At 47.5% G+C, this 21,135-nt stretch overlaps 1 protein-coding gene across 2 annotated transcripts in view; it reads right to left on the reverse strand.

The window, feature by feature from the left end:
- The window catches only part of LOC144510829 (cytoplasmic phosphatidylinositol transfer protein 1-like), a 232,938-nt gene that overhangs the window by 114,683 nt on the left and 97,120 nt on the right, over nt 1-21,135 (reverse strand). For both annotated transcript variants that reach the window (XM_078240774.1, XM_078240775.1), the window contains exon 3: nt 4,724-4,872. In XM_078240774.1, the coding sequence (XP_078096900.1) occupies nt 4,724-4,760 (37 nt within the window). In that variant the 5' untranslated portion in view covers nt 4,761-4,872. The remainder of the gene's footprint in view (nt 1-4,723; nt 4,873-21,135) is intronic.

Below are 21,135 nucleotides of genomic sequence, written 5' to 3' on the forward strand. Positions count from 1 at the left end.
GGAGGTGGGGAACAGGGGTGGGGGAGGTGGGGAACAGGGGTGGGGGAGGTGGGGAACAGGGGTGGGGGAGGTGGGGAACAGGGGTGGGGGAGGTGGGGAACAGGGGTGGGGGAGGTGGGGAACAGGGGTGAGGGGTGGAACAGGGGTGAGGGGGGGGGGGAACAGGGGTGAGGGGGGGGGGAACAGGGGTGAGGGGGGGGAACAGGGGTGGGGGGAGGGGCGGGGGAACAGGGTGGGGGAAGGGGGGTACCAGCAGCAGAGAATCCAAGTTGAGGTGAGGAGTTAGCTGCAGTTTTCGGCCTGTGAAGGATATTATTAAACTAGAAAGAGTGCAGAAAAGATTTACCAGGATGCTACCGGGGTTTGATGGTTTGAGTTCGAAGGAGAGGCTGGATAGACTGGGACTTTTTTCCCTGGAGCATAGGAGGTTTGGGGATGATCTTATAGAGGTCTATAAAATAACGAGGGGCATAGATCAGCTAGATAGTCAATATCTTTTCCCAAAGGTAGGGGAGTCTAAAACTAGAGGGCATAGGTTTAAGGAGAGAGGGGAGAGATTTTTTCACACAGAGGGTGGCGAGTGTCTGGAACAAACTACCAGAGGTAGTAGTAGAGGCGGGTACAATTTTGGCTTTTAAAAAGCATTTAGACAGTTACATGGGTAAGATGGGTATAGAGGGGTATGGGCCAAATGTGGGCAATTGGGACTAGCTTAGGGGTTTTAAAAAAAGGGCAGCATGGACAAGTTGGGCCGAAGGGCCTGTTTCCATGCTGTAAACCTCTATGACTTTATGACTCTAACAAGCCTGTTCTTTCCATCATGATTTTGGGGCAAAAATTACATCTTGTCACTTCTGGATTCACATTAATAAATGGAGAGGAGGAATTGGGCAAATTACCCAGAACAAGACCCTCTGTCACGGGGGCACGAAAGCAGCAGCATTTAGCTTTATTCTCTACTGACTGTCCTTTAAAACCAGCCGGCTCCCTGCCTGCGAGGGTGACTTTGAGCTTCCAGTCACTTCCATCATTTTAATTCTCTGACCTCTCAGCTTCCTCCTCAGTCTCTTTGGAGACAGGCTGAGAGAGGGAGCAGTGTCGGAAAGCCACGGTTAAAAGCAGAGAACACTAACCGAAGATGATCGGCACAAAGCAGCAACCGGCAACTCCCCGGAGTGCTTTCCTTACGCAGCGAGAGTTTAGGAGCTGGAACGCACTGTCTGAGAGCGCGGTGGAGGCAGATTCAATCTTTGCTTTCAGGAAGAGAACTGAAGAAAAATAATTCACAGGCTTACAGAGGAAAGACAGGATGTAGAGGTGCCGGCTTTGGACTGGGGTGGGCACAGTAAGAAGTTTCACAACACCAGGCTAAAGTCCAACAGCTTTATTTGGAATCACAAGCTTTCGGACGCTGCTCCAAATAAACCTGTTGGACTTTAACTTGGTCTTGTGGGACTTCTTACTGGGGGAAGACAGGGGAGTGGGACAGGGGCAGCTTGGTGACACAATGGTTAGCACTGCTGCCTCACAGTGCCAGGGACCCAGGTTCAATTCTGGCCTCGGGTGAATGCCTGTGTGGAGTTCGCACGTTCTCCCAGTGTCTGCGTGGGTTTCCTCCGGGTGCTCCAGTTTCCTCCCAAAGTCCAAAGATGTGCAGGTTTGGTTGATTGGCCATGCTAAATTGCCCCTTAGTGTCAGGGGGATTAGGAGGGTAAATATATGGGGTTATGAGGATAGGACCTGGGTGGGATTGTTGTCGGTGGGCCAGATAGCTTCCTTCCGCACTGTAGATTCTATGACTAGCTGAGGTGCTCTTGCAGAGAGCCGCTACAGACATGATGGGCCGAATGGCCTCCTTCTGTACTGTAACCATTCTATCACTTATGAACTCAAACAGGAAGTGAGGTCATCAACAAGCTAGCACTGGTGGGAAACTGTGCATGCAGCAAGCTCCATTAGCAAACCAGTACAGGTCGGTGAGACACAGGAAGTGGTTCAAGGCCTCTCGAAAAACAGGGGGCTGTGAATTGTACCTTGCTCAGCTGGCCAGCACTAACTGTGGCTCAATGTCCTTGGCGTGAGAGTAGAACTGCATTTACATCCTCTAAGTAGAGTTGGGCCCCGGATTCTGTACCAGTGAGCCACAGATACAGAAAGCTGATGTAGCCCAATGTTGGATTGGTTGAGCGGGACAGCGCAAAAGGCAAAAGGCCGATGAGGCTAAAGTTAAGAAAGCCCACCAACACCTCTACTGAAGGGATTCGATGATTCTAAGTTTAATTCAAAGTAAAAAGCAAGGATACGTAAGGTTCAAGCTGAGGATTGGTGTGAGAAATCTTTTCCTTAACACACAAAGATATATCGAAAGGATTGCAGAGTAGAGGAGGCAAAACTGTGCGGGGAATCGTGAAGAAGCCTTTGGAAGTGAAGGGGTTAAGTGAGGAGGAACCGTCGGATATTTTCCCGAATGAATGGCGAGCTTTCCTCTGGCATGTTTATCTCACAATCTGAGTAAGCACAAACATCTGGAAGATTGGACTGCATGAGTCACTTTCTGAGTGAGTTGCAGATGTTGCCGTGGAGTCCGGAACAGGGCGCCAATCGGGCTGGGTGCTGTGTGTCTGGGCGCCTGTTGCTCCCCTTGTCATAGTTTGAGTTACAGATAATTTGGAAAAGGAACGGACCTGGAAAGAGGAAGCGGCGAAATGAGGATTCCGAATACTTTCTGGTGTCGGTTACACAACTTTAAAAAGCAGGATTGCGGGCTTGTTTTTTTTTTGGAAGGCAAGGGGCGGTGGCAGCTCCTGGGTTGGAGGGTGGTGTGCTTTGGTTAGACTGGCACGAGAGGCCAGGAACATTCTCTTCCATTGTCAAAATCAGATAAGTTAGAGGAGGCCGCATTCTTCAATCTGACTGAACATCTGGCAGCCATATACATCTTGGCCTCCTGAAAAGGTCAGGGTTGAGTGCCACAGCAGTACGTCAGACCCTGCTCTCCAAGCTCTGCTGTTTTCCAATTCGCAAACATTAAAGAAGAAGTTAAGCCGATTTTTCAATGCTCTAATTCACAGTTTCATGTAAGTGGAGTACAAGGCAATGGTTAGGCCACATTTGGAGTACTGCGTACAATTCATAACATAGAATCCACAGAATCCCTGCAGTGCAGAAGGAGGCCATTCGGCCCATCGAGTCTGTGCCGACCACAGTCCCACCCAGGCCCTATCCCCATAACCCCATGTATTTACCCTAGCTAGTCCCCCTGACACAAAGGGCAATTTAGCATGGCCAATCCACCGAACCCGCACATCTTTGGACTGTGGGAGGAAACTGGAGCACCCGAAGGAAACCCACGTAGACATGGGGAGAATGTGTGTGTGTGTGTGTTTCTACAGCGCAGAAGGAGGCCATTCAGCCCATTGAGTCTGCACCGACCACAATCCCACCCAGGCCCTATCCCCATTACCCTACTTATTTATCCTCCTAACCCCCTGACACTAAGGACAATTTAGCATGGTCAATCAACCTTACCTGCACATCTTTGGACTGTGGAGGAAACCGGAGCACCCGGAGGAAACCCACGCAGACACGAGGAGAATGTGCAAACTCCACACAGACAGTCACTCGAAGCCGGAATTAAACCCAGGTCCCTGGCGCAGTGAGGCAGCAGTGCTAACCACTGTACCACCCCGTTATAGGAAGGATGTTATTAAACTGGAAAGGGTGCAAAAAATATTTACAAGGATGTTACCGGGAAGTCCAAAACTAGAGGCCATAGGTTTAAGGTGAGAGGAGAAAGATTTAAAAGGATTCTGAGGGGCAACTTTTTCATACAGAGGGTGGTGTGTATATGGAATGAGCTGCCAGAGGAGGTGGTAGAGGGGGGTACAATTACAACATTTAAAAGACATTTGGACTGGTACATGGATGGGAAAGGTTTAGAAGGATATGGGCCAAACACAGGCAAATGGGACTGGTTCAGTTTAGGAAAGCTGGTCAGCATGGATGAGTTGGGCCGAAGGGCCTTTTTCCATACTGTATACCTCGGTGACTCTAATTTCAAAGAGGAGGCAACGGTGGAGGAAATTGTGTGGGAGTATTCCCCTCGGTGGCACAGTGGTTAGCACTGCTGCCTCACAGCACCAGGGACCCAGGTTCAATTCTGGCCTCCAGTCACTGTCTGTGTAGAGTTTGCACATTGTCTGTGTGGGTTTCCTCCGGGTGCTCCGGTTTCCTCCCACAGTCTGAATGATGTGCTGGTTAGGAGCAGTGGCCATGCTAAATTCTCCCTCAGTGTACCCGAACAGGCGCCGGACTGTGGTGACTAGGGGATTTTCACAACAACTTCATTGCGGTGTTAATATAAGCCTACTTGTGACTAATAAATAAACTCTGTCCATTGTCCAAACTGCATTCGATATTTATATTATTCACCTTGGGAATAAGAAACTCTTGCCTAGTCCTCCAACCCATTGCAAGTTTTTTTTTCCTTCCTGGTTATCCATTTTATCACTCATTCCCTGCCTGCCTTGGATTGAACTGGATATTGCCATTGTCATTATGACTGCAGTCTTAGTCAGCAAGACAGGACGCAACAATTCCTAGGTTGAATGCACTTAAACCGTGCAAGGGTAAGTAATGTAATGTTGAACATATGGAGCTTCTGACAAACCTCGGAGAGGGGTCAATGTGACCCCCCCATGCCTGCCAGCTTTGAACAGCTTACCTGGACAAATGGACTCTTTTCTCTGTGAACTGTCCATTTCCGTGAACGGGGTCGTCGTGGGGTTCGTTTTTAACCACTTCTACCCCCTCGCCTTTGTCGCTCTGTTCATGACTGTGTTTGCTGATGGTGTACAGCTGTCCTATCCTGTACTGTGGAAAAAAGAAACATGATTGTATTAACACCAAATTGTCCCGATTCCAATCTGACTCACAGCCAACACCCCACCAGAGCCAGTGATGGGAGCAGGATCCATTGATAGCTTTCAAACGCTTAAATCTTTAAAAACAAATCAAAAGGGTCTTTGTTTTTCCTTTATTCTTTCATGGGACGTGGGCGTCGCCGGCTGGCTAGCATTTATAGCCCATCCCTAACTGCCCTTGAACTGAGTGACTTGCTGTGGGTCTGGAGTCACGTGTAGGCCAGAGAGTCAGAGCAAGCCAGAGCGAGAGAGCGCAAGTGAGACATAGCACTTTCACAACCATCAGTATCTCAAAGCACACTACAGCAAGGAAGTACCTTTGATGTGTAGTCACGATTGTAATGCAGAACAGCTCCCACAAACCAGGGGGTAAGGATATGGGGTAAACATAGAATCCCTACAGTGCAGAAGGAGGCCATTCAGCCCATCGAGCCGGCACCGACAACAATCCCACCCAGGCCCTATCCCCGTAACCCCATGTATTTACCCTGCTAGTCCCCCTGATACTAAGGGGCAATTTGGCATGGCCAATCCACCTAACCCGCACATCTTTGGACTGTGGGAGGAAACCGGAGCACCTGGAGGAAACTCACACAGACACGGGGAGAACGTGCAGACTCCTCACAGACAGTCACCCGAGGTGGGAATTGAACCTGGGTCCCTGACGCTGTGAGACAGCAGTGCCACCGTGCCACCCTTGTTATGCACCCATACAAGACCCAAGTAACAATAGACTGAAAATTAGCTTTAAAAACTGATGGGTAGTGTGTTATATATTTGTTTCCAATTTATCATTGCCCACTGAACGAAAGGTAAGGATAGACAGTCCTATTGCTTCAGTTCCCTGCAATATACTGCAATGTGATACTAGCAGCGATGCATCAAATAAAAAGGCAAAGGAATAATTATCGTTGGCATGCAGTCTCATTGAGAAACAATACCAATATGACAGCTGGACAGCAGCAGGAGTTTGGATTTGCAGGACTTTATAAGACAGTAAGATGTAGCAACAGAAGTAGGCCATTCAGCCCATCGAGTCTGCTCCGCCATTCAATGAGATCATGACTGATCTGATATGATAATCCTCAACTCCACTTTCCCGCCTTATCCCCATAACCCTTGATTCCCTTACTGATTAAAAAGCTGTCTTACCCCAAGAGTGAAGGGTTTGTCATATGAAGAGCGGTAAAGGAGTTTGTTAGGATGAGGGGGAGATCGAATTGAAACTTACAGAATACTGAGAGGCCTAGTTGGAGTGGACGTGGAAAGGATGTTTCCGCTAGTGGGAGAGACTGGAACTCGAGGGCACAACCTCAGAGTGAAGGGACGCTCCTTTAAAACTGAGATGAGGAGGAATTTCTTCAGCCAGAGGGTGGTGAATCTGTGGAACTCATTGCCACAGAGGGCTGTGGAGGCCAGGTCATTGAGTTTATTTAAGACAGAGATAGATAGGTTCTTGGTCAATAAGGGGATCAAGGGTTACGGGGAGAAGGCAGGAGAATGGGGATTAGAATCATATCTGCCATGACTGAATGGCAGAGCAGACTCTGCTCCTATAGCTTATGGTCTTATGTCTATCTCAGCTTTGAGCATACTTAATGGCCCAACCCCTGCAGCCTGAACCTGTTATTTAAGCATCACCCAAGTTCCAACACTATAATTTAGTACTTTCATGGTGGTATCGCTGGCAATGCACACACACAAAGTGGCTTTATAATGGGAATTCCACTGTAGCACCTTAATATTTAACAGCACATAGGAAAACAGCTGGTAACAATCCATCCCAGATCCCAGTCTATGATGGCTTGGCAATTTGAATGAGACTCTGTGAGTTCTGCTTCACCCAAAGCTTGACTTTCTGTAGTGAGTTTTCACGTGCTTAACTAGCTGCATGGGTAGATAATGGGACACGTCACACTGATGTGAAGACTGCAACTGAGCATGCGCAGGAAGTGCGCCCCCTCGGCCTTTGTCCTTTACCCCACTCCACTTGTCCTGCCTCCGAGGTTTTGGGTTCAAGTCTCACTCCATAGCAACTGCATAACAAGGGTGGCACGGTGGCATTGGCCCCTCACAGCGCCAGGGACCCGGGTTCAATTCCCGCCTTGGGTCACTGTCTGTACGGAGTCTGCATGTTCTCCCCATGTCTGCGTGGGTTTACTCTGGGTGCTCCGGTTTTCTCCCACAGTCCAAAGTTGTGCAGGTTAGATGGATTGGCTCTTAGTGTCCCAAGATGTGTAGGTTGGGTAGTTTAAGGTAAATATGTGTGGGGTTATGGGGATAGGATATGAAAGTAAGATAGCAGGGTACATGAAAACTGACTGTAAAAGTTTCTATAGATATGTAAAGAGAAAAGGATTGATCAAAACGAATGTAGGCCCCTTACAGCCAGAAACAGGAGAATTCATAACGGGGAATAGAGAAATGGCAGAGGAATTAAATTTGTACTTGGCTTCAGTCTTCACAAAGGAAGACATGAATACTTGACCAGAAGTGTTGAGAGAAACATGTTTTAGTGAGGAGCTGAAGGAAATCAGCATTTGTAGAGAAATGGTTTTGGGGAAATTGATGGGATTGAAGGTGGATAAATCTCCAGGTCCTGATAAACTTCATCCCAGAGTACTTAAGGAAGTGGCCCTGGAAATGGTAGATACATTGGTGGGTTATTTTCCAAAAATCTTTGGACTCTGGAATAGTTCCTACAGATCTGAGGGTAGTTAATGTAAGCCCACTATTCAAAAAGGGAGGTAGAGAGAAAACAGGGAACTATAGACCAATGAGCCTAACATCACTACTGGGAAAGTTGCTAGAGTCCATTAACAAGGATTTCATAACTCGGCATTTGGAAGGCAGTGGTATAATCAGACAAAGTCAGCACGGATTTACAATAGGGAAATCATGCTTGATGAATCTACTGGAATTCTTTGAGGATGTAACTAGTTGAGTTGACCGAGGAGAACCAGTGGATGTGGTTTATTTAGACTTTCAGAAGGCTTTCAACAAGGTCTCACATAACAGACTACGATGTAAAGATAAAGCATATGGGATTGTAGGTAATGTCATAAGATGGATAGAAAGCTGGTTTGCAGATAGGAAGCCAAGAGTTAGCATAAATGGGTCTTTTTCTGATTGGCAGTCAGTGACGAGTGGGGTTCCGCAGGGATCTGTGCTTGGACCTCAACTGTTCACATTATATATTAATGATTTGGAAGAGGGAACTGAATGTATTATCTGCGAATTTGCAGATGATACAAAGTTGGGTGGGAGGGTGAGCTGTGAGGAGGATGCAGAGATGCTTCAGTGTGATTTGGACAGGCTGAGTGTGTGGGCATCTACATGGCAGATGAACTACAATGTGAATAAATGTGAGATTATCCACTTTGGCAGCAATAATAGGAAGACAGATTATTACCTGAAGGGGTGTAAATTGAGGGGGGTGGACACTCAACGAGACCTTGGCATCCTCATGCATCAGTCGCTGAAAGTAAGCGCACAGGTACAGCAGGCAGTAAAGAAGGCAAATGATATGTAGGCCTTCATAGCGAGAGGATTTGAGTATAGGGATAGGGATGTTTTGTTGCAATTGTATAGGGCGTTGGTGAGGCCACATCTGGAATAGTGTGTGCAATTTGGTGTCCTTATCTGAGGAAGGATGTCCTTGCTATAGAGGGAGTACAGTGAAAGTTTACCAGGCCAATTCCTGGGATGGCAGGACTGTCATATGAGGAGAGACTAAGTCAGTTAGGATTATAGTCACTGGAGTTTGGAAGAGTGAAAGGGGATCTCATAGAAACTTATAAAATTTTAAGAGGTTTATACAGTGTAGATTCAGAAAGAATGTTCCCAATCGTGGGCAACTCCAGAACTAGGGGTCATAGTTTGAGGATAAGGGATAAACCTTTTAGAACTGAGGTGAGGAGAAATTTCTCCACCCAGAGGGTGGTGAATCTGTGGAATTCACTCCCACAGAATGTAGTTGAAATCAAAATGTTGTCTGATTTCAAGAAGAAATTAGATAAAGTTCTTGAGGCTAAAGGGATCAAGGGATATGGGGGAAGGCGGGATCAGGATATTGAAATCGATGATCAGCCATGATCAAAATGAATGGCGGAGCAGGCTCGAGGGGCCAAATCGCCTAATCCTAATTCTAGCTTCTATGTTTTTATGATAGGGCCTGGTTGGGATGCTCTGTCGGAGAGTTGGTGCAGACATGAGGGGCTGAACGGCCTCCTCTGCATTGTAGGGATCCTATGGATTCTATGAACAGCCACAGCAAAGAGAGTGGACACTGATCCTGTTAGGGGCAGTTGTACAAGGGCTGGCAGCCACTGGATGGGCCGAGTGCCCTCGCGTTATTGTTCCTGGTGCCTTTTTGGTCAGCTGTAGGATCTACAGCGAGGAAGAAAAGGTGGATGGCAGGAGGGGATAAATGTTTGAGTCCAGACGGCTGCAACGTGCCAAGTCAAAAGATGCCATCCTCCTCTTCAAGTTTGATCGGACACACTCTGGCTCCTGAACTCAACATTGTGTTAACTATTGCGGATAACGTCCTATTTCCTCCTCTATCCCCTCACCCCAAGCACACACACCCACCCCCATCCTAGGCAGCCGCCCACCCCGCGACCTCTCCACCCTCGCTGGAAACCTGCTACGTCTCTAATTTTGCCCAGTGATGATGAAAGGTAATCGAACTGAAACATTAATCTCTGTCCGTTTCTCCACAGACACCACCTGACCAGGCTTAGTGTTTCCAAGCATTTACTTCAAAAAGTATCTCATTGATCGCAGAGCGCTTTGGGGTATCCCAGAAACTTGTTACCTTTTTTTATTCATTCGTGGGACATGGGGGTCGCTGGCCGGCCAGCATTTATTGCCCATCCCTCGTCAGAGGGCAGGTGAGAGTCAACCACATTGCTGTGGCTCTGGAGTCACATGTAGGCCAGACTGGGTAAGGATGGCAGATTTCCTTCCCTCAAGGACATTAGTGAACCAGATGGGTTTTTCCGACAATCGACAATGGTTTCATGGTCATCAGTAGATTCTTAATTCCAGATATTTTATTGAATTCAAATTCCCCCATCTGCTGAACGGGATAAAGGGACGACCCTTTAGAACCGAGATGAGGAGGAATTTCTTCAGCCAGAGGGTGGTGAAACCGTGGAATTCATTGCCACAGAGGACCAGGTCATTGAGTGTCTTTGAGGCAGAGATGGATAGGTTCTTGATTGGTAAGGGGATCAAAGGCTACGGGGAAAAGGTAGGAGAATGAGGTTGAGAAACCTATCAGCCATGAGTGAATGGTGGAGCGGACATGATGGGCCGAATGGCCTAATTCTGCTCCTATATCATATGGTCTTATGAACATTAGCTGAGTTTCTGGATTAATAGACTAGCAACAATACCACTAGGCCAACACCTCCCCTTAAATGCAAGTCTCCCCATCAAGTGGGGCGATCTTGTTCAAAAGGGGGGGAAATCTAAAGGTTTGCCAGTGTTTCTTCTGAGCTCCTTCCCAAGAGAGAAACTACTGAACGCTGTGCAAAGGCTTGGTGATTGATGCCCTAGGAGATTGCAGAGAAACAGGCTGATCTTTCAGACTCATGTTCGTGTGCCTTAGAATGGAGCTCGGTGCTGAATTTTATAATTCCACCCCCTTCAATATTCTACACACACAATCCATCATCACGACCGGGGTCTAATTCCCCTCGCCCGGGCCGTGTGATGTTTAACAGATGAGCTCTTTGCTCCCTGGGCTCTTAAAATAACACAAGTGAGGCAGCCACGTCACTTTGATGTCAGGAGGTAGCTAAAAATAGCTGCCTGCTTTGTTGCAGTTAATGATTTGGTTGCAAATGAGAAAAGCGGCCACACTTCACTGCTGTTCAAGCACATTCTCCGGAGAAAAAGTGCTGGAGCTGCAAGAATGGCCAATAAATCTTTCAACGTGTGAGGAGAGGTCATCAACTGCTTCAGCACTTTCTCTGCTTCTACACAGACCAGGTTTCGGCCGCACAGCCTTCTCTGGGCGATCCCACCTTTCTCACTAAATAAATATCTTGCATTTGTATGGCGCATTTAACATAGTCAATATCTTTTACATTATCGCAGTACTTTTGCAGTGCAAAAGGAGGCCATTTGGCCCATCCGATCCGCACTGGCTCTCTGAGAGCACATTCTACCTTGTCCAACTCACCTGCCCAATCTCCATAACCTTGCACATTCTCTCTTTTCAGATTACAATTCAATTTCATTTTGAATACCTCGATCAAACCTGCCTTCACACCCTGTGGAGTAGAGATAGAATCCTACAGTGCAGAGGAAGGCCATTCGGCCCACAGAGTCTGCACCGACCACAATCCCACCCATGCTCTATCCCCATAACCACATGCATAACCCCAGCTAGTCCCCCTAACACTAAGGGGCAATTTAGCATGGCCAATCCACTTAACCCGCACATCTTTGGAGCATGGGAGGAAACCGGAGCACCTGGAGAAAACCCACGCAGACACGGGGAGAACGTGCAAACTCCACATAGACGGTGACCCAAGCCGGGAATAGAACCCAGGTCCCTGGCGCTGTGAGGCAGCGGTGCTCACCACTGTGCCACCATGACGTAGAATCATAGAGTCACTACAGTGCAGAAGGAGGCCATTCAGCCCATCACGTCTGCACCAGCATCTCATCCAGGCCCTATCCCTGTAACCCCACGTAGTTATCACTCTAATCCCCAGAACCTACACACCTTGGGACACTACGGGGCAATTTAGCATGGCCAATCAACCTAACCTACACATCTGCTGTTATACAGCGGCACAGTGGCACGCACTGCTGTCTCATAGCGCCAGGGACCTGGGTTCGATTCCCAGCTTGGGTCACTGTCTGTGGAGTTTGCACATTCTCCCCGTGTCTGCGTGGGTTTCCTCCGGGTGCTCCGGTTTCCTCTCTCAGTCCGAAAGATGTGCTGGGTTAGGTGCCATGTTAAATTCTCCCTCAATGTACCCGAACAGGCGCCAGAGTGTGGCCACTAGGGATTTTCACAGTAACTTCATTGCAGTGTTAATGTAAGCCTACTTGAGGCACTAATAAATAAGCTTTAAAAACAGCTTTGGACTGTGGGAGGAAACTGCAGCACCCGGAGAAAACCCATACAGACACGGGGTGGTCAGCTTGCTGTGTGCAAATTGGCTGCTGCATTTTCTGCATCACAGCGGTGACTACACTTCAAAAGTACTTCATTTGTCATAAAGCACTTTGAGATGTCCGGTGGTCATGATGGGTGATATATAAACGCAGGCCCTCTTTTATAGTAAACATCTCCGGGTTCTTCACAGGAGCAGGATGAGAGGAAAAAGTGGGTAATGAGGAGAAGGAGGCGGAGATGTTAGGATCACTGTGGTACACTGGATATCACTCAGACCTTGGGCCACTGCTTCTAAGTTAACGGCCCTACCTCAATGTAATTTAGGCTTGCCAACACTCCAGACTTTGTCCTGAGGTCTCCAGAAAGTGACTGTGATGAAGTGGAAATGGTCGAGAGCTTCAAGTTTTTTGGTGTCCAGATCACCAACAACCTGCCCTGGTCCCCCCATGCCAACCCTATAGCTAAGAAAGCCCACCAATGCCTCTACTTTCTCAGGAGGCTAAGGAAATTTGGCATGTCCGCTACGAACTCTCACCAACTTTTACAGATGCACCATAGAAAGCATTCTTTCTGGTTGTATCACATCTTGGTATGGCTCCTGCTCTGCACCAAGACTGTAAGAAACTACAAAAGCTCGTGAATGTAGCCCAATCCATCACACAAACCAGCCTCCCATCCATTGACTCTGTCTACACTTCCCACCGCCTCAGGAAAGCAACCAGCATAATCAAGGACCCCATGTACCCTGGACATTCTCTCTTCCACCACCTTCCATCGGGAAAAAGATGCAAAAGTCTGAGGTCACATACCAACTGACTCAAGATTCTTCCCTGCTGCCGTCAGACTTTTGAATGGACCTACCTCACATTAAGTTGAGGGACATAGATCAGCTAGATAGTCAATATCTTTTCCCAAAGGTAGGCGAGTCTAAAACTAGAGGGCATAGGTTTAAGCTGAGAGGGGAGAGATACAAAAGTGTCCAGAGGGGCAATTTTTTCACACAGAGCTTGGTGAGTGTCTGTAACAAGCTGCCAGAGGTAGTAATAGAGGCGGATACAATTTTGTTTTTTAAAAAGCATTTAGATAGTTACATGGGTAAGATGGCTATAGAGGGATATGGGCCAAATGTGGACAATTGGGACTGGCTTAGGGGTTTAAATAAAAAGGGTGGCATGGACAAGTTGGGCCGAAGGGCCTGTTTCCATGCTGTAAACCTCTGAGACTCTATGACTCTAAGTTGATCTTTCTCTACACCTTAACTATGACTGTAGCACTACATTCTGCACCCACTCCTTACCTTCTCCCATACGTACTCTATGAACGGTATGCTTTGTCTGTATAGCGCGCAAGAAACAATACTTTTCACTGTAAACCAATACATGTGACAATAATAAATCAAATCAAATCAAGTGAAGGTTAATCCTTCCTGGACATGACTGCGAGCTACCTTGGAGAAAAATTTCCATTGCCTTTTATTGGAGATGTGGGGAGAAAGGCTGGTGGAGGAGGAAACAATGTCAACAGCCGTCCCTTTCCAGTAGTCATGGGAAAGCACTGCGTGGAGAGGATGGTGAAAGGCGTATGGTGTGCTGGCCTTCATCAATCGAGGGATTGAGTTTAGGAGTCGGGAGATAATGTTGCAGCTATATAAGACCCTCGTCAGACCCCACTTGGAGTACTGTGCTCAGTTCTGGTCGCCTCATTACAGGAGGGATGTGGAAATGATTGAAAGGGTGCAGAGAAGATTTACAAGGATGTTGCCTGGATTGGGGGGCATGCCTTATGAGGATAGGTTGAGGGAGCTCGGTCTTTTCTCCTTGCAGAGACGAAGGATGAGAGGTGACCTGATAGAGGTGTACAAGATGTTGAGAGGTATAGATCGGGTGGAAACTCAGGAGGCCTTTTCCCAGGGCTACGAGAGGACACAGGTTTAAGGTGCTGGGGAGTAGGTACAGAGGAGATGTCAGGGGTAAGTTTTTTACTCAGAGGGTGGTGGGTGAGTGGAATCGGCTGCCGTCAGTGGTGGTGGAGGCAAATTCAATAGGGTCTTTTAAGAGACTTCTGGATGAGTACATGGGACTTAATAGGATTGAGGGTTATAGGTAAGCCTATATATAAGCCTAGGTGGGTAGGGACATGACCGGCGCAACTTGTGGGCCGAAGGGCCTGTTTGTGCTGTAGTTTTTTCTATGTTCTTTTTCTAGGATGGCCAGGTGTACTGAGTGACCACTGGTGGGACTGAGAGGGACAGAGTGGTTGGAGGACACGGGAAACCTCCCAGGAGTATATAGAATCATAAAATCCCTACTGTACAGAAGGAGGCCATTCGGCCCATCGAGCCTGCACCAACAACAATCCCACCCAGGCCCTCTCCCTGTAACTGCATGTATTTACCCTGGGTATGCCATGCTAAATTGCTCCTTAGTGGCCCAGGATGCATAGATTAGAGGGATTAGCGGATTAAATATGTGGGATTATGGGGATAAGGCCGAGGTGGGATCATTGTCAGTGCAGACTTGATGGGCCGAATGACCTCCTTCTGCACTGTAGGGATTCAATGATTTCTATATGATAATCTACCCCCAACACTACAGGTCAATTTAGCATGGCCAATCCACCTAACCCAGCACATCTTTGGACTGTGGGAGGAAACCGGAGCACCCGGAGAAAACCCACGCAGACACGGGGAGAACGTGCAGGCTCCACACAGACAGTGCCCCGAGGTCGGAATTGAACCCGGGTCCCTGATGCTGTGAGGCAGCAGTGCTAACCACTGCGCCACCCTACACAGCCAGAATCGGCAACCGACTGAAAACCTGTTACTCTGGATGCTCAGTGTTTGCGTGCTGGCTGTTGCTGTCCCCGAGAGCAGGGATGAAGCATCGCCAGGGTTAAGCAAGCCGTCCCGCTCCCATAGTCACATCAGCAATAACTAACCAGAGTGGCAGCCGTTCCTCATTTACTAAATTAGCTTAATATTTATGGCCGGACTGACAGCTCAGTCTGAAAATTAATTGTTTCTGGCGGTTTTGCATGCAAGAAATGGATTCCAGTCGCTCCTCTCGGAAATTGGAACGAGTTTAGAACAAGATTTGGAGCTCTTCTTCTGTATTGGCTTGCAGCTCTATGTGTGCCAGGCCTGTTCTGTGCACTCCCTGGGTGACTTCTGTTCATTATATTACGATCTGATTTGCTTTCAAGACGAGGGGTTATACATAATGGCTGCATCCCTACCTTCGAATCACCCCCTGGTGTCGAACCTCTGTAACCTCCTACAACCCCCCCACCCCCATAGAAACTTGGAAACTAGAAGCAGGAGGAGGCCATTCGGCCCTTCAAGCCTGCTCCACCATTCATTATGGTCATGGCTGATCATCAAATTCAATATCCTGATCCCCCCCTTCCTCCCATATCCCTTGATCCTTTAGCCCCAAGAGCTATATCTAATTTCTTCTTGAAATCACACAACGTTTTGGCCTCAACTACTTTCTGTGGTAGTGAATTCCACACATTCACCACCCTCTGGGTGAAGAAATTACTCCTCACCTCGGATCTCTGCACTCTTCTACTTTTGGACCCCTGCGCATCCCTGATTTTCTTCATTCTCATTTCATAGAATGGAATAGAATCCCTACAGTGTAGGAGGCCATTTGGCCCATCGAGCCTGCACTGACAACAATCCCACACAGGCCCTATCTCCATAACCCCACATCTTTACCCTGTGTATCCCCCTGACACTAAGAGGCAATTTGTCATTTACATACCCTTGGAGTGTGGGAGGAAACCGGAGCACCCGGAGGAAACCCACACAGATATGAGGAGAAGGTGCAAACTCCACACAGACAGTGACCAAGGCCGGAATTGAACCGGGTCCCTGGCGCTGTGAGGCAGCAGTGCTAACCACTGTGCCACCGTGTCGCAGCTTATCCAATGATGATTGAGGATTTTCTTCTCTCTGAGGGGCAAGTAGAGCGTTGGGGGAAAAGCAAGGGAGCGACATGGGGGGGGGGGGAAAAGAGTGGGACTAATTTAATGCTTCTTTCAAAGAGCCAGCCCAGACATGATGGGTAGAATGGCCCCCTTCTCTGCTCTACAATTCTATGATCCTTTCTTGACCCAAAGCGGCAGTCAATTCTGAGCAAACCGGATGAAGATTACTGAATCCAATCCAGGCCATCGTGGTCACTAGGGCGAGATTTCTGACCTGGCCTCCTAGCGTCACAGATTAGTTGCCCGTTGTAGAATCGACTCTCATTTCCATTGATTTCTGCACGGTGTAAATGCACAGTGCAACATTGCAGCATTGTGTACATTCTTTCAGCTCACCCATGGCTACCACAGGTTGGCTTCATCATTGCATGGATTCCAGCCAAGGGCTCCCGGAGCATTGCTCTAGCTTTGCCGTCTACCAATTGAGTGACCTGGACCACTAGGTCACTGGAGGGAGCCGCATATTATACTAGTCATGATCCCACAGTCACCTGGTCCAATGGAACGTCTCCTTGGAGTCAATGCAATTAAAACATAGCCTCGCTCCTCCGTCCAACACATTTTGTGCCAAATTGACCTTAACTGATCGGCAAGAAAATTGACGCTTGTTCCGAATTCAGTGCCAGCGGAGATATTTGTTGGCTTCACATGTCGCCAGTTGCTCCCTCCGCTGTTGAATTGGATTCAGTAATCTTCATCCGGTTTGCTCTGAATTGACTGCCACTTTGGGTCAAGAATGGATCATAGAATTGTAGGGCGTAGAAGGGGGCCATTCGACCCATCGTGCCTGGGCTGGCCCTTTGAAAGTAGCAGACAATTAGACCCACTCTTTCCCCCCATGTCACTCCCTTGCTTTTCCCCTGACGCTCTACTCAGAGAGAAGAAAATCCTCAATCATCATGGCTAAGCTGCGGCACGGTGGCACAGTGGTTAGCACTGCTGCCTCACAGCACCAGGGACCCGGGTTCGATTCCCGGTTTGGGCCACTGTCTGTGTGGAGTTTGCACATTCTCCCCGTGTCTGCAGATTTTTCTCTAACAACCTGATGCCCTGGCCAAGAATCTGAGTAATAAGAATATCCCTTTGTGATCTGAAGTGGATGTTCGAGTCTTTTGTATGTGTTTTCTTTTGTAATCTCTCTGCGCATGGCCTAGACAAATGCATGGTGCATTGATACGAATCACTACACTGCTTTAGCTTAGCGTGATGGGACATTCAGGGCAATATCTGGAGTGGTTTTCACTCTATTCACATCATGGTACCAAAGTAATGACCACAACATGCTTTCATGCACTAACCCTGTCTACCTAACGGAAATGTCTAACTGCTCCATTCATCCACAGTCCCAATGATTCCAGCTATTTTATTCAAAAAGAAAAAAATGCGACCGCCTGTGTAATATTTACTTTCTATAAGCCTGTCTTCCTGTCTTAACTCGCAGTAGGTTCTGTTCCCCTATCTCCCCTTGTGCTCGCTGACTTACACTGGTTCCCGGTCAAACCAATGGCTGGAATTTTACCGCCTCACAGAACAGGATTTTCCGTTGGCCTCGGGCAGGATTTTACGGAACCTCGCCCGAACGTAGTCATAAAATCCTGGCCAATGTCTCAATTTTAAAATTCTCATCCTGGTCATCCCTCCATGACCTCGCCCTCATCTCTCACCTTGACCAGTTTCGCCACAACTCTCTGAGAGGGCGGCAGGGTAGCACAGTGGTTAGCACCACTGCTTCACAGCTCCAGGGACCTGGGTTCGAATCCCAGCTCGGGTTGCTGTCTGTGTGGAGTTTGCACATTCTCCCCGTGTCTGCGTGGGTTTCCTCCGGGCGCTCCGGTTTCCTCCCACAATCCAAAGATGTGTGGGCTAGGTTGATTGACCATTCTAAATTGCCCCTTAGTGTCCCAGGATGCATAGGTTAGTGGGTGGATATGTGGATAGAGCCTGGGTGGGACTGTGGTTGGTGCAGACTCGATGTGCCGAATGGCCTCTTTCTGTACTGTAGGGTACTATGATTCTATATCTGTGCTCCTCTATTTCTGGCCTGCTGTGCATTCCCAATTTTAATTACCCCACCACGAATGGACATGACTTTTTTTGCCTCTGGAATTCCCTCTATACACCTCCCCACCCTCATTTTCCCCCTTTAAGACGCTCCTTCAAACCTACTTCCTTGACCAAAGCTTTTGGTCACTTGACCTAATCGCACCATCCGTGCCTCAGTGTTAATCTTTATTGTATAATGCTCCTGTGAAGGACGTTACACAGAAAATAGAGGCAGGAGGAGGCCATTTGGCCCTTCGAGCCTGCTCCCCTTGGGATGGTTTAATACGTTAAAGTTTATTTATTAATGTCACAAGTAGGCTTACATTAACACTGCAATGAAGTTACTGTGAAAATCCCCCAATTGCCACACTCTGGCACCTGTTCCGGGAGTGCACTGAGGGAGAATTCAGCACGGCCAATTCACCTGACCATCACATCTTTCAGACTGTGCGAGGAAACTGGAGCACCCGGAGGAAACCCACGCAGACACGGGGAGAATATGCAGACTCTGCACAGACAGTGACCCAAGCCGGGAATCGAACCTGGGTCCCTGGCGCTGTGAGGCAGCAGTGCTAACCACTATGCCACCTGAGAATTGCAATGCAGCAATGCTGACCACTGTGCCACTATGCCACCCAACATAGAACATAAAGGCACAACATAGAAAAGTACAGCACAGGAACAGACCCTTCGGCCCACCATGTTGTGCTGCTGTTGCCCGTGTCTCTTTTGTATTTCTCATGTTCACACATACCTAAAGGGATCAAGGACAATGTGAGCGCTGTTAATAACCGAGATGAGCTAAGAAAGTTCTTACTGATTGCAGTCTACTTGAACACAATATCAAAACTGGTTCATTAGCATCTTAACTACAGAGGAACTCAACCCCTCCAACTTTTTAACTTGCATAAATACACCTTGATGTAAAATCGAATCCTGCACAAACAAAGGAGGAGTAAAAGTAGGCCATTCCGCCCCTTGAGCCTGCTCTACCATTTAATAAGACCACAGTTGATCTGACAGTAACTAGTAGGGTAGATAAAGGGGAACCAGTAGATGTGGTGTACTTGTAGTACACCAAAAGGTATTTGAAAGATGGCACAAAAAAAGGTTAATAAATAAGATAAGGATTCAGAGTTGGGGAGATATGCTAACATCAATGGGAGATTAGTTGATGGAAAGAAAGCAGAGGGTGGAGATAAATGGGTAATTTTCAAATTTGGCAGGTTGTTACTAAGACAGGGTTGTAAGAATCGGGGCTGGGATCTCTGCTATTTACAACCCATATTAATGATTTAGGCAAAGAAACAGGAGTAATGCATCTAAGTCTGCTGACAATAGACAGCTAGGTGAGAATCCAAGCTGCGAGGAGGACACAAAGAGGCTGCAAAGGGATTATAGACACGTTATGTGAGTGGGCAACAAGATAGCAGATGAAGTATAAAGGAGGGATAGGAACCACTTCTCGCAGAGGGTAGTGAATTTGTGCAACTTTGGTTGTTAGAATAAAAAAAGCAGAATGTTTTTGCAAGGACATGAAACTTTTCAACTGTTGATGTTCTGAGAGTCATAGATGAACTCTCACAAGGAAGATAAGGTTAGCATGCAGGTACAACAAGCAATTAGGGAAAATAATGACAGGTTAGCCTTTATTACAAGGGAATTGGGATACAAGAATAAAGGAGTCTTGCTACTTGGGGTTTGGTGAGACTACACTGGAATATTGTGCGCAGTTTTGGTCTCTATTTCTAAGGAAGGGTAGGCATATAGAAATTAGGAGCAGAAGTAGGCAAATTCAGCCCTTCAAGCCTGCTCCACCATTCAATCAGATCATGGCTGATCTCTCCCTTGTCTCAAATCCACCTCCACACCTATTCCCCATATCCTTTTTATCCCATTGTTTTATCACGAATCTATCTATCTCATTCTTGAAACCATTCAATGATTCAGACTCCACCGTGCTATGAGGGAGCGAGTTCCACAAATTCTCTACCCTCTGCGAGAAGTGGTTCCTCCTCATCTCAGTTTTAAATCTACCGCCTCTCAACCTATACCCAGATTGGTCCCTGCGATGAAAGGGTTGCTCTTTGATGAGGGGAAGAATAAATTGGATCAGAGAGCATCTCCTGCATTGGCTTAATAAGAGGAACCATTAACTTTAAGCTTAACTTGACTTAAGAGCTTTTGTCAGAAGGAGGAACAACTGGAGATGATTCGGAGAATTGTTGCGTAGGTTCTGTCAGGTCCGGCTGCAAAGTAGATGCTGTTTAGTTTTTGTAAACCTGACCCAGAAACTTGTAAGAGGGGGGGTCGAGGATTTGAGCCACTTTTATAAAGCCCACCAACGCCTCTACTTTCTCAGAAGACTGAGGAAATTTGGCATGTCAGATACGACTCTCACCAACTTTTACAGATGCACCATAGAAAGCATTCTTTCTGGTTGTATCACAGCTTGGGATGGCTCCTGCTCTGACCAAGACCGCAAGAAACTACAAAAGATCATGAATGTAGCCCCATCCATCACACAAAGCAGCCTCCCATCCATTGACTCTGTCTACACTTCCTGCTGCCTCGGAAAAGCAGCCAGCATAATTAAGGACCCCACGCACCCCGGACATTCTCTCTTCCACCTTCTCCCGTCAGAAAAAAGATACAAAAGTCTGAGGTCACGTACCAACCGACTCAAGAACAGCTTCTTCCCTGCTGCTGTCAGGCTTTTGAATGGACTTACCTTGCATTAAGTTGATCTTTCTCTACACTCTAGCCAGTCTGTAACACTACATTCTGCACTCTCTCGTTTCCTTCTCTATGTACCGTATGCTTTGTCTGTATAGCGCGCAAGAAACAATACTTTTCATGTATACTAATACATGTGACGATAATAAATCAAATCAAATTAACGAACTCAGTCATTGACTTTCACAGGAAAATCCCTGAAGTTGCTGCACCAAAACCAGTGGAAAGTAACTAATTAAATGGGAAAGGCGTCAGGAATAGTCGAAAGACTCTGCTTGTCACGAGGTTGTACCCTTTCCTTTT

This window comes from Mustelus asterias, chromosome 23 (assembly GCF_964213995.1).
Source record: "Mustelus asterias chromosome 23, sMusAst1.hap1.1, whole genome shotgun sequence".
Classification (NCBI taxonomy): Eukaryota; Metazoa; Chordata; class Chondrichthyes; order Carcharhiniformes; family Triakidae; genus Mustelus; species Mustelus asterias.